The following is a 12,711-nucleotide window of genomic DNA, read 5'->3' as shown; positions in this document are numbered from 1 at the left end:
AACACAAACCCCTTCAGGTAGATGGCCCTGCTCAGTATGTAGAAAAGGAGTAGGTAGTAACTCTATAAGATGTACCCGGTGCAACCTATGGACACATAAGAGGTGCAGCAATATCAAAGGCAGGTTAAGTAGGAAGTTAGTTTTTGTATGTGGCAGATGTTCAGGTGCAATAAACACTGTAAACAAACAGGAAACAACTTCTATCTCATTCCAGGGAGAAAAACTAGAGGTAGTCGATAGCTTCCGCTATCTGGCTGACCAAGTTAGTAGTGGGGGTGGGTGCGCTGAAAGTGTAGCTGCTAGAATAAGAATAGCCTGGGCAAAGTTTAGAGAGCTCTTACCTCTGCTGGCGACAAAGGGACTCTCACTCAGAGTAAAAGGCAGACTGTATGACACATGTGTACGAACAGCCATGCTACATGGCAGTGAAACATGGGCTGTAACTGCTGAAGACATGCGTAAGCTCGCAAGGAATGAAGCCAGTATGCTCCGCTGGATGTGTAATGTCAGTGTGCATACCCGTCAGAGTGTAAGTATCTTGAGAGAAAAGCTGAACATTAGAAGCATCAGTTGTGGTGTGCAAGAGAGACGATTGCGCTGGTATGGACATGTGGTGAGAATGGATGAGGATAGCTGCGTGAAAAAGTGCCACACCCTAACAGTTGAGGGAACCCATGGAAGAGGTAGACCTCGGATGAGGTGGTGAGGCAACACCTTCGAACATTGGGCCTCACCGAGGCGATGACTACTGACCGAGATCTTTGCAAATGTGCTGTGCGTGAGAAGACCAGGCAAGCCAAGTGAGATCGTTGCCAGTGCCCCTGGACTGGCTCTTGTGCGGGTGGCACATAAGATGCACCATTTTGAGAGTGGCCGTTGCCAGTACTGCCTCACGGGCTTTTGTGCCGGTGGCATGTAAAAGCACCCACTACACTCTCTGAGTGGTTGGCGTTAGGAAGGGCATCCAGCTGTAGAAACTCTGCCAGATCGGATTGGAGCCTGGTGTTGCTAGCCGGTTTCACCAGTCCTCAGTCAAATCGTCCAACCCATGCTAGCATGGAAAGCGGACGTTAAACGACGATGATGATGATGATGATGTATTCAGATGGTATTGAGAACAATAAAAGACAATTGGGATATTAAAATGGTGTTGGGAACATAGCAAAAGACAAATATTATTCTATATTTTTGAGATGAGGAATTACGTACTTTATTTACAATGGATGGATAAGTGTCTTCATCTTGTTTGTTATCAAAAACGAAATTAAAAAATTAGTGTAAAACAACTTTGCTGGGAAAAAACAAACAAAAAAAAGAAATGCGCGCTCGCGCATATCTGTGTGTGTATGTGTGTGTGTCTTTGTATGTGTTCGTCCCCACCCACTGTCTGTCTCTCCCTCTCTCTCTCTCTATCTATGCATCTATTTGTCCACCTATATATCTATCTATTTATGTATTTATTTATCTTTCTGTCTGTCTCCCGTAAATCCTTGAGTATAAATCTGCATTTTGACTCCAAGATTTAATGGTCAAAATCCCTAGTTCGTACGATATACGAGGTTGAAAATGAAAAATATTATTCGTAAGGTCGCCATTAAGATCGCCAAAATGGCGACCTTACGGTTTCAGGCAAAACACATGGAATATATTCTGGGAGTTTGTCAGATTTCGTCTGAGGCAAAGAGAAAGATTTGTGGAGTAAGGGAGACAACTCTGTCATAGCTAATGTGTGCGTGTGCGTGTGTGTGAATGCATGCGTTCATGTTCGTGTATGTGTGAATACGTGCGTTCATGTGCGTATATGTGTGAATGCGTGCGTTCATGTGCGTGTATGTGTGAATGCGTGCGTTCATGTGTGTGTTTGCGTCAATGCGTGTGTGCGCCTGTGTGTGTGTAAGTAATTGAACGGGTGACTCACTGTGTGTATGTGTGTGTGAAGCAGAAACAGAAGAGAAAGGGAGAGAGTGGATGGGAATTGTGAATGTGTGTGTGTGTGTGTGTGTGTGTGACAGAGACAGACAGACAGAGAGCGTATGTGTGTGTATGCATGTTTGTGTATATGTGCGCGTGTTTACTACACATGATTAAACCATTGGTTCCCAATCTGGGATCCGCCGACCCCTGGTAGTGTCCTGGGAGTCCGTGAACTAAATTCAAAATACATAGGCGCAATAGTGGCGGTTCTGGGTTCAGTCCTACTGCATGGCACCTTGGACAAGTGTCTTCTGCTATAGCCCTGGGTCAACCAAAGCCTTGCGAGTGGATTTGGTAGACAGAAAATGAAAGAAGCCCGTCGTGTGTGTGCGTGTGTGTATGTTTGTGTCCCACCCCACCATTGCGAAACAACCGATGTTGGTGTGTTTACGTCCCCAGAGAACCATAGAACAAACGCTAGGCTTTTACAGGGTGGGGCATAAATACTGTTACAAAATAAAACACAGATTTATCCCGACAAAAATTTATTTAACAACCCACTATTACAAAATATGCTTTGCAAATGGCCAAGGAACAATATGGTGTATCTTTTATTCAAAATGTTTACCTCGTGCCTTCACAACACTACAAAGTCTTTTTGGGAAGTCATCTATAGCAGCAAGCACAACATCTAAGGGTATTTTAACCCAGCACTTGGTCAATTTTTTCTTTAGAGCTCCAATATTTTGGCAAGGAGTAGAGCAGGCTTCATTCTCCAGAATTGACCACAAACAATAATCAAGAGCATTAAGATCAGGTGATGAGGGAGGCCATTCTTCTTTGCTGATCCAGGACGGACAGTTGTCTCTACACCACTGTTGTGTTAATCGAGACGTGTGGCTCGTCGCCCCATCTTGTTGGAAAGTCCAAACTTCATCACCGTACACCGAATTGCACCATGGTATCAATGCGCCTTCCAGAATGTCCTCGATGTACCGTTCTTTGTTTATCTTGATTCCTTGAGGGACAAAAACAAGTGGAGTTTTCCCTCTTTCAGAAATGGCTGTCCAGACCATCACTGATGCTGGTTTATGGGTTCTGAAAACCTTTCCTGCATTACCAGGTATTGCCTCAATACTTTTAGCAAGGATTCGGTCATTTTGATGATTGTGAGACTGTTGAACTGAGAATAACTTTTCATCACTAAAGATGATGTTACGGAGCGTGCCATCTTTAATTCGGTTCAACAAGAGTCTGCTTCCGCTGAGTCTCTTTTCAATTGTGGGCGTGGAGGGAAGCTGTCTCTTTTGGAGTTTATAGGGTGACAACTTTAGGTCACTTTTGCATATCCTCCGCGTAGTCCTTGGCGATGTTTGTTCTTCTTTTGCCATTCTACTCATGGATCTTCTTGGATTTCGTCTGATTTTTTCCCTAACATTTTTGATGAGTTTAGGTGTTCTGGAGGTGAGGGGATGGCCTGATCTTTGTCTATCTTTCATCGAAGAAGTTTCCTGGTAACGATCAATCGTCCTTTTTATCAACATTCTGTTAATTTTGAGGTTTTTCCCTAACTTGAATATTTCAGGTGGACGCATGCCCTTCTCATGTTGCTCTATGATAGGAAGGTAGATAAAACACAAACCCCTTCAGGTAGATGGCCCTGCTCAGTATGTAGAAAAGGAGTAGGTAGTAACTCTATAAGATGTACCCGGTGCAACCTATGGACACATAAGAGGTGCAGCAATATCAAAGGCAGGTTAACTAGGAAGTTAGTCTTTGTATGTGGCAGATGTTCAGGTGCAATAAACACTGTAAACAAACAGGAAACAACTTCTATCTCATTCCAGAGAGAAAAACTAGAGGTAGTCGATAGCTTCCGCTATTTGGGTGACCAAGTTAGTAGTGGGGGTGGGTGCGCTGAAAGTGTAGCTGCTAGAATAAGAATAGCCTGGGCAAAGTTTAGAGAGCTCTTACCTCTGCTGGCGACAAAGGGACTCTCACTCAGAGTAAAAGGCAGACTGTATGACACATGTGTACGAACAGCCATGCTACATGGCAGTGAAACATGGGCTGTAACTGCTGAAGACATGCGTAAGCTCGCAAGGAATGAAGCCAGTATGCTCCGCTGGATGTGTAATGTCAGTGTGCATACCCGTCAGAGTGTAAGTATCTTGAGAGAAAAGCTGAACATTAGAAGCATCAGTTGTGGTGTGCAAGAGAGACGATTGCGCTGGTATGGACATGTGGTGAGAATGGATGAGGATAGCTGCGTGAAAAAGTGCCACACCCTAACAGTTGAGGGAACCCATGGAAGAGGTAGACCTCGGATGAGGTGGTGAGGCAACACCTTCGAACATTGGGCCTCACCGAGGCGATGACTACTGACCGAGATCTTTGCAAATGTGCTGTGCGTGAGAAGACCAGGCAAGCCAAGTGAGATCGTTGCCAGTGCCCCTGGACTGGCTCTTGTGCGGGTGGCACATAAGATGCACCATTTTGAGAGTGGCCGTTGCCAGTACTGCCTCACCGGCTTTTGTGCCGGTGGCATGTAAAAGCACCCACTACACTCTCTGAGTGGTTGGCGTTAGGAAGGGCATCCAGCTGTAGAAACTCTGCCAGATCGGATTGGAGCCTGGTGTTGCCAGCCGGTTTCACCAGTCCTCAGTCAAATCGTCCAACCCATGCTAGCATGGAAAGCGGACGTTAAACGACGATGATGATGATGATGATGTATTCAGATGGTATTGAGAACAATAAAAGACAATTGGGATATTAAAATGGTGTTGGGAACATAGCAAAAGACAAATATTATTCTATATTTTTGAGATGAGGAATTACGTACTTTATTTACAATGGATGGATAAGTGTCTTCATCTTGTTTGTTATCAAAAACGAAATTAAAAAATTAGTGTAAAACAACTTTGCTGGGAAAAAACAAACAAAAAAAAGAAATGCGCGCTCGCGCATATCTGTGTGTGTCTTTGTATGTGTTCGTCCCCACCCACTGTCTGTCTCTCCCTCTCTCTCTCTCTATCTATGCATCTATTTGTCCACCTATATATCTATCTATTTATGTATTTATTTATCTTTCTGTCTGTCTCCCGTAAATCCTTGAGTATAAATCTGCATTTTGACTCCAAGATTTAATGGTCAAAATCCCTAGTTCGTACGATATACGAGGTTGAAAATGAAAAATATTATTCGTAAGGTCGCCATTAAGATCGCCAAAATGGCGACCTTACGGTTTCAGGCAAAACACATGGAATATATTATGGGAGTTTGTCAGATTTCGTCTGAGGCAAAGAGAAAGATTTGTGGAGTAAGGGAGACAACTCTGTCATAGCTAATGTGTGCGTGTGCGTGTGTGTGAATGCATGCGTTCATGTTCGTGTATGTGTGAATACGTGCGTTCATGTGCGTGTATGTGTGAATGCGTGCGTTCATGTGCGTGTATGTGTGAATGCGTGCGTTCATGTGTGTGTTTGCGTCAATGCGTGTGTGCGCCTGTGTGTGTGTAAGTAATTGAACGGGTGACTCACTGTGTGTATGTGTGTGTGAAGCAGAAACAGAAGAGAAAGGGAGAGAGTGGATGGGAATTGTGAATGTGTGTGTGTGTGTGTGTGTGTGTGTGTGTGTGACAGAGACAGACAGACAGAGAGCGTATGTGTGTGTATGCATGTTTGTGTATATGTGCGCGTGTTTACTACACATGATTAAACCATTGGTTCCCAATCTGGGATCCGCCGACCCCTGGTAGTCCCCTGGGAGTCCGTGAACTAAATTCAAAATACATAGGCGCAATAGTGGCGGTTCTGGGTTCAGTCCTACTGCATGGCACCTTGGACAAGTGTCTTCTGCTATAGCCCTCGGTCAACCAAAGCCTTGCGAGTGGATTTGGTAGACAGAAAATGAAAGAAGCCCGTCGTGTGTGTGCGTGTGTGTATGTTTGTGTCCCACCCCACCATTGCGAAACAACCGATGTTGGTGTGTTTACGTCCCCAGAGAACCATAGAACAAACGCTAGGCTTTTACAGGGTGGGGCATAAATACTGTTACAAAATAAAACACAGATTTATCCCGACAAAAATTTATTTAACAACCCACTATTACAAAATATGCTTTGCAAATGGCCAAGGAACAATATGGTGTATCTTTTATTCAAAATGTTTACCTCGTGCCTTCACAACACTACAAAGTCTTTTTGGGAAGTCATCTATAGCAGCAAGCACAACATCTAAGGGTATTTTAACCCAGCACTTGGTCAATTTTTTCTTTAGAGCTCCAATATTTTGGCAAGGAGTAGAGCAGGCTTCATTCTCCAGAATTGACCACAAACAATAATCAAGAGCGTTAAGATCAGGTGATGAGGGAGGCCATTCTTCTTTGCTGATCCAGGACGGACAGTTGTCTCTACACCACTGTTGTGTTAATCGAGACGTGTGGCTCGTCGCCCCATCTTGTTGGAAAGTCCAAACTTCATCACCGTACACCGAATTGCACCATGGTATCAATGCGCCTTCCAGAATGTCCTCGATGTACCGTTCTTTGTTTATCTTGATTCCTTGAGGGACAAAAACAAGTGGAGTTTTCCCTCTTTCAGAAATGGCTGTCCAGACCATCACTGATGCTGGTTTATGGGTTCTGAAAACCTTTCCTGCATTACCAGGTATTGCCACAATACTTTTAGCAAGGATTCGGTCATTTTGATGATTGTGAGACTGTTGAACTGAGAATAACTTTTCATCACTAAAGATGATGTTACGGAGCGTGCCATCTTTAATACGGTTCAACAAGAGTCTGCTTCCGCTGAGTCTCTTTTCAATTGTGGGCGTGGAGGGAAGCTGTCTCTTTTGGAGTTTATAGGGTGACAACTTTAGGTCACTTTTGCATATCCTCCGCGTAGTCCTTGGCGATGTTTGTTCTTCTTTTGCCATTCTACTCATGGATCTTCTTGGATTTCGTCTGATTTTTTCCCTAACATTTTTGATGAGTTTAGGTGTTCTGGAGGTGAGGGGATGGCCTGATCTTTGTCTATCTTTCATCGAAGAAGTTTCCTGGTAACGATCAATCGTCCTTTTTATCAACATTCTGTTAATTTTGAGGTTTTTCCCTAACTTGAATATTTCAGGTGGACGCATGCCCTTCTCATGTTGCTCTATGATAGGAAGGTAGATAAAACACAAACCCCTTCAGGTAGATGGCCCTGCTCAGTATGTAGAAAAGGAGTAGGTAGTAACTCTATAAGATGTACCCGGTGCAACCTATGGACACATAAGCGGTGCAGCAATATCAAAGGCAGGTTAACTAGGAAGTTAGTTTTTGTATGTGGCAGATGTTCAGGTGCAATAAACACTGTAAACAAACAGGAAACAACTTCTATCTCATTCCAGGGAGAAAAACTAGAGGTAGTCGATAGCTTCCGCTATTTGGGTGACCAAGTTAGTAGTGGGGGTGGGTGCGCTGAAAGTGTAGCTGCTAGAATAAGAATAGCCTGGGCAAAGTTTAGAGAGCTCTTACCTCTGCTGGCGACAAAGGGACTCTCACTCAGAGTAAAAGGCAGACTGTATGACACATGTGTACGAACAGCCATGCTACATGGCAGTGAAACATGGGCTGTAACTGCTGAAGACATGCGTAAGCTCGCAAGGAATGAAGCCAGTATGCTCCGCTGGATGTGTAATGTCAGTGTGCATACCCGTCAGAGTGTAAGTATCTTGAGAGAAAAGCTGAACATTAGAAGCATCAGTTGTGGTGTGCAAGAGAGACGATTGCGCTGGTATGGACATGTGGTGAGAATGGATGAGGATAGCTGCGTGAAAAAGTGCCACACCCTAACAGTTGAGGGAACCCATGGAAGAGGTAGACCTCGGATGAGGTGGTGAGGCAACACCTTCGAACATTGGGCCTCACCGAGGCGATGACTACTGACCGAGATCTTTGCAAATGTGCTGTGCGTGAGAAGACCAGGCAAGCCAAGTGAGATCGTTGCCAGTGCCCCTGGACTGGCTCTTGTGCGGGTGGCACATAAGATGCACCATTTTGAGAGTGGCCGTTGCCAGTACTGCCTCACAGGCTTTTGTGCCAGTGGCATGTAAAAGCACCCACTACACTCTCTGAGTGGTTGGCGTTAGGAAGGGCATCCAGCTGTAGAAACTCTGCCAGATCGGATTGGAGCCTGGTGTTGCCAGCCGGTTTCACCAGTCCTCAGTCAAATCGTCCAACCCATGCTAGCATGGAAAGCGGACGTTAAACGACGATGATGATGATGATGATGTATTCAGATGGTATTGAGAACAATAAAAGACAATTGGGATATTAAAATGGTGTTGGGAACATAGCAAAAGACAAATATTATTCTATATTTTTGAGATGAGGAATTACGTACTTTATTTACAATGGATGGATAAGTGTCTTCATCTTGTTTGTTATCAAAAACGAAATTAAAAAATTAGTGTAAAACAACTTTGCTGGGAAAAAACAAACAAAAAAAAGAAATGCGCGCTCGCGCATATCTGTGTGTGTATGTGTGTGTGTCTTTGTATGTGTTCGTCCCCACCCACTGTCTGTCTCTCCCTCTCTCTCTCTCTATCTATGCATCTATTTGTCCACCTATATATCTATCTATTTATGTATTTATTTATCTTTCTGTCTGTCTCCCGTAAATCCTTGAGTATAAATCTGCATTTTGACTCCAAGATTTAATGGTCAAAATCCCTAGTTCGTACGATATACGAGGTTGAAAATGAAAAATATTATTCGTAAGGTCGCCATTAAGATCGCCAAAATGGCGACCTTACGGTTTCAGGCAAAACACATGGAATATATTATGGGAGTTTGTCAGATTTCGTCTGAGGCAAAGAGAAAGATTTGTGGAGTAAGGGAGACAACTCTGTCATAGCTAATGTGTGCGTGTGCGTGTGTGTGAATGCATGCGTTCATGTTCGTGTATGTGTGAATACGTGCGTTCATGTGCGTGTATGTGTGAATGCGTGCGTTCATGTGCGTGTATGTGTGAATGCGTGCGTTCATGTGTGTGTTTGCGTCAATGCGTGTGTGCGCCTGTGTGTGTGTAAGTAATTGAACGGGTGACTCACTGTGTGTATGTGTGTGTGAAGCAGAAACAGAAGAGAAAGGGAGAGAGTGGATGGGAATTGTGAATGTGTGTGTGTGTGTGTGTGTGTGTGACAGAGACAGACAGACAGAGAGCGTATGTGTGTGTATGCATGTTTGTGTATATGTGCGCGTGTTTACTACACATGATTAAACCATTGGTTCCCAATCTGGGATCCGCCGACCCCCTGGTAGTCCCCTGGGAGTCCGTGAACTAAATTCAAAATACATAGGCGCAATAGTGGCGGTTCTGGGTTCAGTCCTACTGCATGGCACCTTGGACAAGTGTCTTCTGCTATAGCCATGGGTCAACCAAAGCCTTGCGAGTGGATTTGGTAGACAGAAAATGAAAGAAGCCCGTCGTGTGTGTGCGTGTGTGTATGTTTGTGTCCCACCCCACCATTGCGAAACAACCGATGTTGGTGTGTTTACGTCCCCAGAGAACCATAGAACAAACGCTAGGCTTTTACAGGGTGGGGCATAAATACTGTTACAAAATAAAACACAGATTTATCCCAAAATATGCTTTGCAAATGGCCAAGGAACAATATGGTGTATCTTTTATTCAAAATGTTTACCTCGTGCCTTCACAACACTACAAAGTCTTTTTGGGAAGTCATCTCTAGCAGCAAGCACAACATCTAAGGGTATTTTAACCCAGCACTTGGTCAATTTTTTCTTTAGAGCTCCAATATTTTGGCAAGGAGTAGAGCAGGCTTCATTCTCCAGAATTGACCACAAACAATAATCAAGAGCGTTAAGATCAGGTGATGAGGGAGGCCATTCTTCTTTGCTGATCCAGGACGGACAGTTGTCTCTACACCACTGTTGTGTTAATCGAGACGTGTGGCTCGTCGCCCCATCTTGTTGGAAAGTCCAAACTTCATCACCGTACACCGAATTGCACCATGGTATCAATGCGCCTTCCAGAATGTCCTCGATGTACCGTTCTTCGTTTATCTTGATTCCTTGAGGGACGAAAACAAGTGGAGTTTTCCCTCTTTCAGAAATGGCTGTCCAGACCATCACTGATGCTGGTTTATGGGTTCTGAAAACCTTTCCTGCATTACCAGGTATTGCCTCAATACTTTTAGCAAGGATTCGGTCATTTTGATGATTGTGAGACTGTTGAACTGAGAATAACTTTTCATCACTAAAGATGATGTTACGGAGCGTGCCATCTTTAATACGGTTCAACAAGAGTCTGCTTCCGCTGAGTCTCTTTTCAATTGTGGGCGTGGAGGGAAGCTGTCTCTTTTGGAGTTTATAGGGTGACAACTTTAGGTCACTTTTGCATATCCTCCGCGTAGTCCTTGGCGATGTTTGTTCTTCTTTTGCCATTCTACTCATGGATCTTCTTGGATTTCGTCTGATTTTTTCCCTAACATTTTTGATGAGTTTAGGTGTTGTGGAGGTGAGGGGATGGCCTGATCTTTGTCTATCTTTCATCGAAGAAGTTTCCTGGTAACGATCAATCGTCCTTTTTATCAACATTCTGTTAATTTTGAGGTTTTTCCCTAACTTGAATATTTCAGGTGGACGCATGCCCTTCTCATGTTGCTCTATGATAGGAAGGTAGATAAAACACAAACCCCTTCAGGTAGATGGCCCTGCTCAGTATGTAGAAAAGGAGTAGGTAGTAACTCTATAAGATGTACCCGGTGCAACCTATGGACACATAAGAGGTGCAGCAATATCAAAGGCAGGTTAACTAGGAAGTTAGTTTTTGTATGTGGCAGATGTTCAGGTGCAATAAACACTGTAAACAAACAGGAAACAACTTCTATCTCATTCCAGGGAGAAAAACTAGAGGTAGTCGATAGCTTCCGCTATTTGGGTGACCAAGTTAGTAGTGGGGGTGGGTGCGCTGAAAGTGTAGCTGCTAGAATAAGAATAGCCTGGGCAAAGTTTAGAGAGCTCTTACCTCTGCTGGCGACAAAGGGACTCTCACTCAGAGTAAAAGGCAGACTGTATGACACATGTGTACGAACAGCCATGCTACATGGCAGTGAAACATGGGCTGTAACTGCTGAAGACATGCGTAAGCTCGCAAGGAATGAAGCCAGTATGCTCCGCTGGATGTGTAATGTCAGTGTGCATACCCGTCAGAGTGTAAGTATCTTGAGAGAAAAGCTGAACATTAGAAGCATCAGTTGTGGTGTGCAAGAGAGACGATTGCGCTGGTATGGACATGTGGTGAGAATGGATGAGGATAGCTGCGTGAAAAAGTGCCACACCCTAACAGTTGAGGGAACCCATGGAAGAGGTAGACCTCGGATGAGGTGGTGAGGCAACACCTTCGAACATTGGGCCTCACCGAGGCGATGACTACTGACCGAGATCTTTGCAAATGTGCTGTGCGTGAGAAGACCAGGCAAGCCAAGTGAGATCGTTGCCAGTGCCCCTGGACTGGCTCTTGTGCGGGTGGCACATAAGATGCACCATTTTGAGAGTGGCCGTTGCCAGTACTGCCTCACCGGCTTTTGTGCCGGTGGCATGTAAAAGCACCCACTACACTCTCTGAGTGGTTGGCGTTAGGAAGGGCATCCAGCTGTAGAAACTCTGCCAGATCGGATTGGAGCCTGGTGTTGCCAGCCGGTTTCACCAGTCCTCAGTCAAATCGTCCAACCCATGCTAGCATGGAAAGCGGACGTTAAACGACGATGATGATGATGATGATGTATTCAGATGGTATTGAGAACAATAAAAGACAATTGGGATATTAAAATGGTGTTGGGAACATAGCAAAAGACAAATATTATTCTATATTTTTGAGATGAGGAATTACGTACTTTATTTACAATGGATGGATAAGTGTCTTCATCTTGTTTGTTATCAAAAACGAAATTAAAAAATTAGTGTAAAACAACTTTGCTGGGAAAAAACAAACAAAAAAAAGAAATGCGCGCTCGCGCATATCTGTGTGTGTATGTGTGTGTGTCTTTGTATGTGTTCGTCCCCACCCACTGTCTGTCTCTCCCTCTCTCTCTCTCTATCTATGCATCTATTTGTCCACCTATATATCTATCTATTTATGTATTTATTTATCTTTCTGTCTGTCTCCCGTAAATCCTTGAGTATAAATCTGCATTTTGACTCCAAGATTTAATGGTCAAAATCCCTAGTTCGTACGATATACGAGGTTGAAAATGAAAAATATTATTCGTAAGGTCGCCATTAAGATCGCCAAAATGGCGACCTTACGGTTTCAGGCAAAACACATGGAATATATTATGGGAGTTTGTCAGATTTCGTCTGAGGCAAAGAGAAAGATTTGTGGAGTAAGGGAGACAACTCTGTCATAGCTAATGTGTGCGTGTGCGTGTGTGTGAATGCATGCGTTCATGTTCGTGTATGTGTGAATACGTGCGTTCATGTGCGTGTATGTGTGAATGCGTGCGTTCATGTGCGTGTATGTGTGAATGCGTGCGTTCATGTGTGTGTTTGCGTCAATGCGTGTGTGCGCCTGTGTGTGTGTAAGTAATTGAACGGGTGACTCACTGTGTGTATGTGTGTGTGAAGCAGAAACAGAAGAGAAAGGGAGAGAGTGGATGGGAATTGTGAATGTGTGTGTGTGTGTGTGTGTGTGTGTGACAGAGACAGACAGACAGAGAGCGTATGTGTGTGTATGCATGTTTGTGTATACGTGCGCGTGTTTACTACACATGATTAAACCATTGGTTCCCA

At 44.1% G+C, this 12,711-nt stretch overlaps 3 protein-coding genes across 3 annotated transcripts; all 3 read right to left on the bottom strand.

Annotated features, from left to right (window-relative positions):
• Positions 1 to 2,525: 2,525 nt before the first annotated feature.
• LOC149129043 (uncharacterized) lies at positions 2,526 to 3,458 on the bottom strand. The gene has a single exon (XM_089346803.1). It carries the CDS (start codon positions 3,456 to 3,458, stop codon positions 2,526 to 2,528), a length of 933 nt encoding a protein of 310 aa, XP_089202929.1.
• Positions 3,459 to 6,068: 2,610 nt separating this feature from the next.
• LOC149129042 (uncharacterized) lies at positions 6,069 to 7,001 on the bottom strand. The gene has a single exon (XM_089346802.1). It carries the CDS (start codon positions 6,999 to 7,001, stop codon positions 6,069 to 6,071), a length of 933 nt encoding a protein of 310 aa, XP_089202928.1.
• Positions 7,002 to 9,585: 2,584 nt separating this feature from the next.
• LOC149129041 (uncharacterized) lies at positions 9,586 to 10,518 on the bottom strand. Its single transcript, XM_089346801.1, has one exon. It carries the CDS (start codon positions 10,516 to 10,518, stop codon positions 9,586 to 9,588), a length of 933 nt encoding a protein of 310 aa, XP_089202927.1.
• Positions 10,519 to 12,711: the final 2,193 nt, after the last annotated feature.

This window comes from Octopus bimaculoides, unplaced genomic scaffold, assembly GCF_046866305.1.
Source record: "Octopus bimaculoides isolate indiv1 unplaced genomic scaffold, ASM4686630v1 contig168, whole genome shotgun sequence".
In the NCBI taxonomy this organism is placed as follows: domain Eukaryota; kingdom Metazoa; phylum Mollusca; class Cephalopoda; order Octopoda; family Octopodidae; genus Octopus; species Octopus bimaculoides.
Note: the sequence above shows the minus strand (reverse complement) of the source record. Positions and strands in the feature narration are given on the sequence as shown.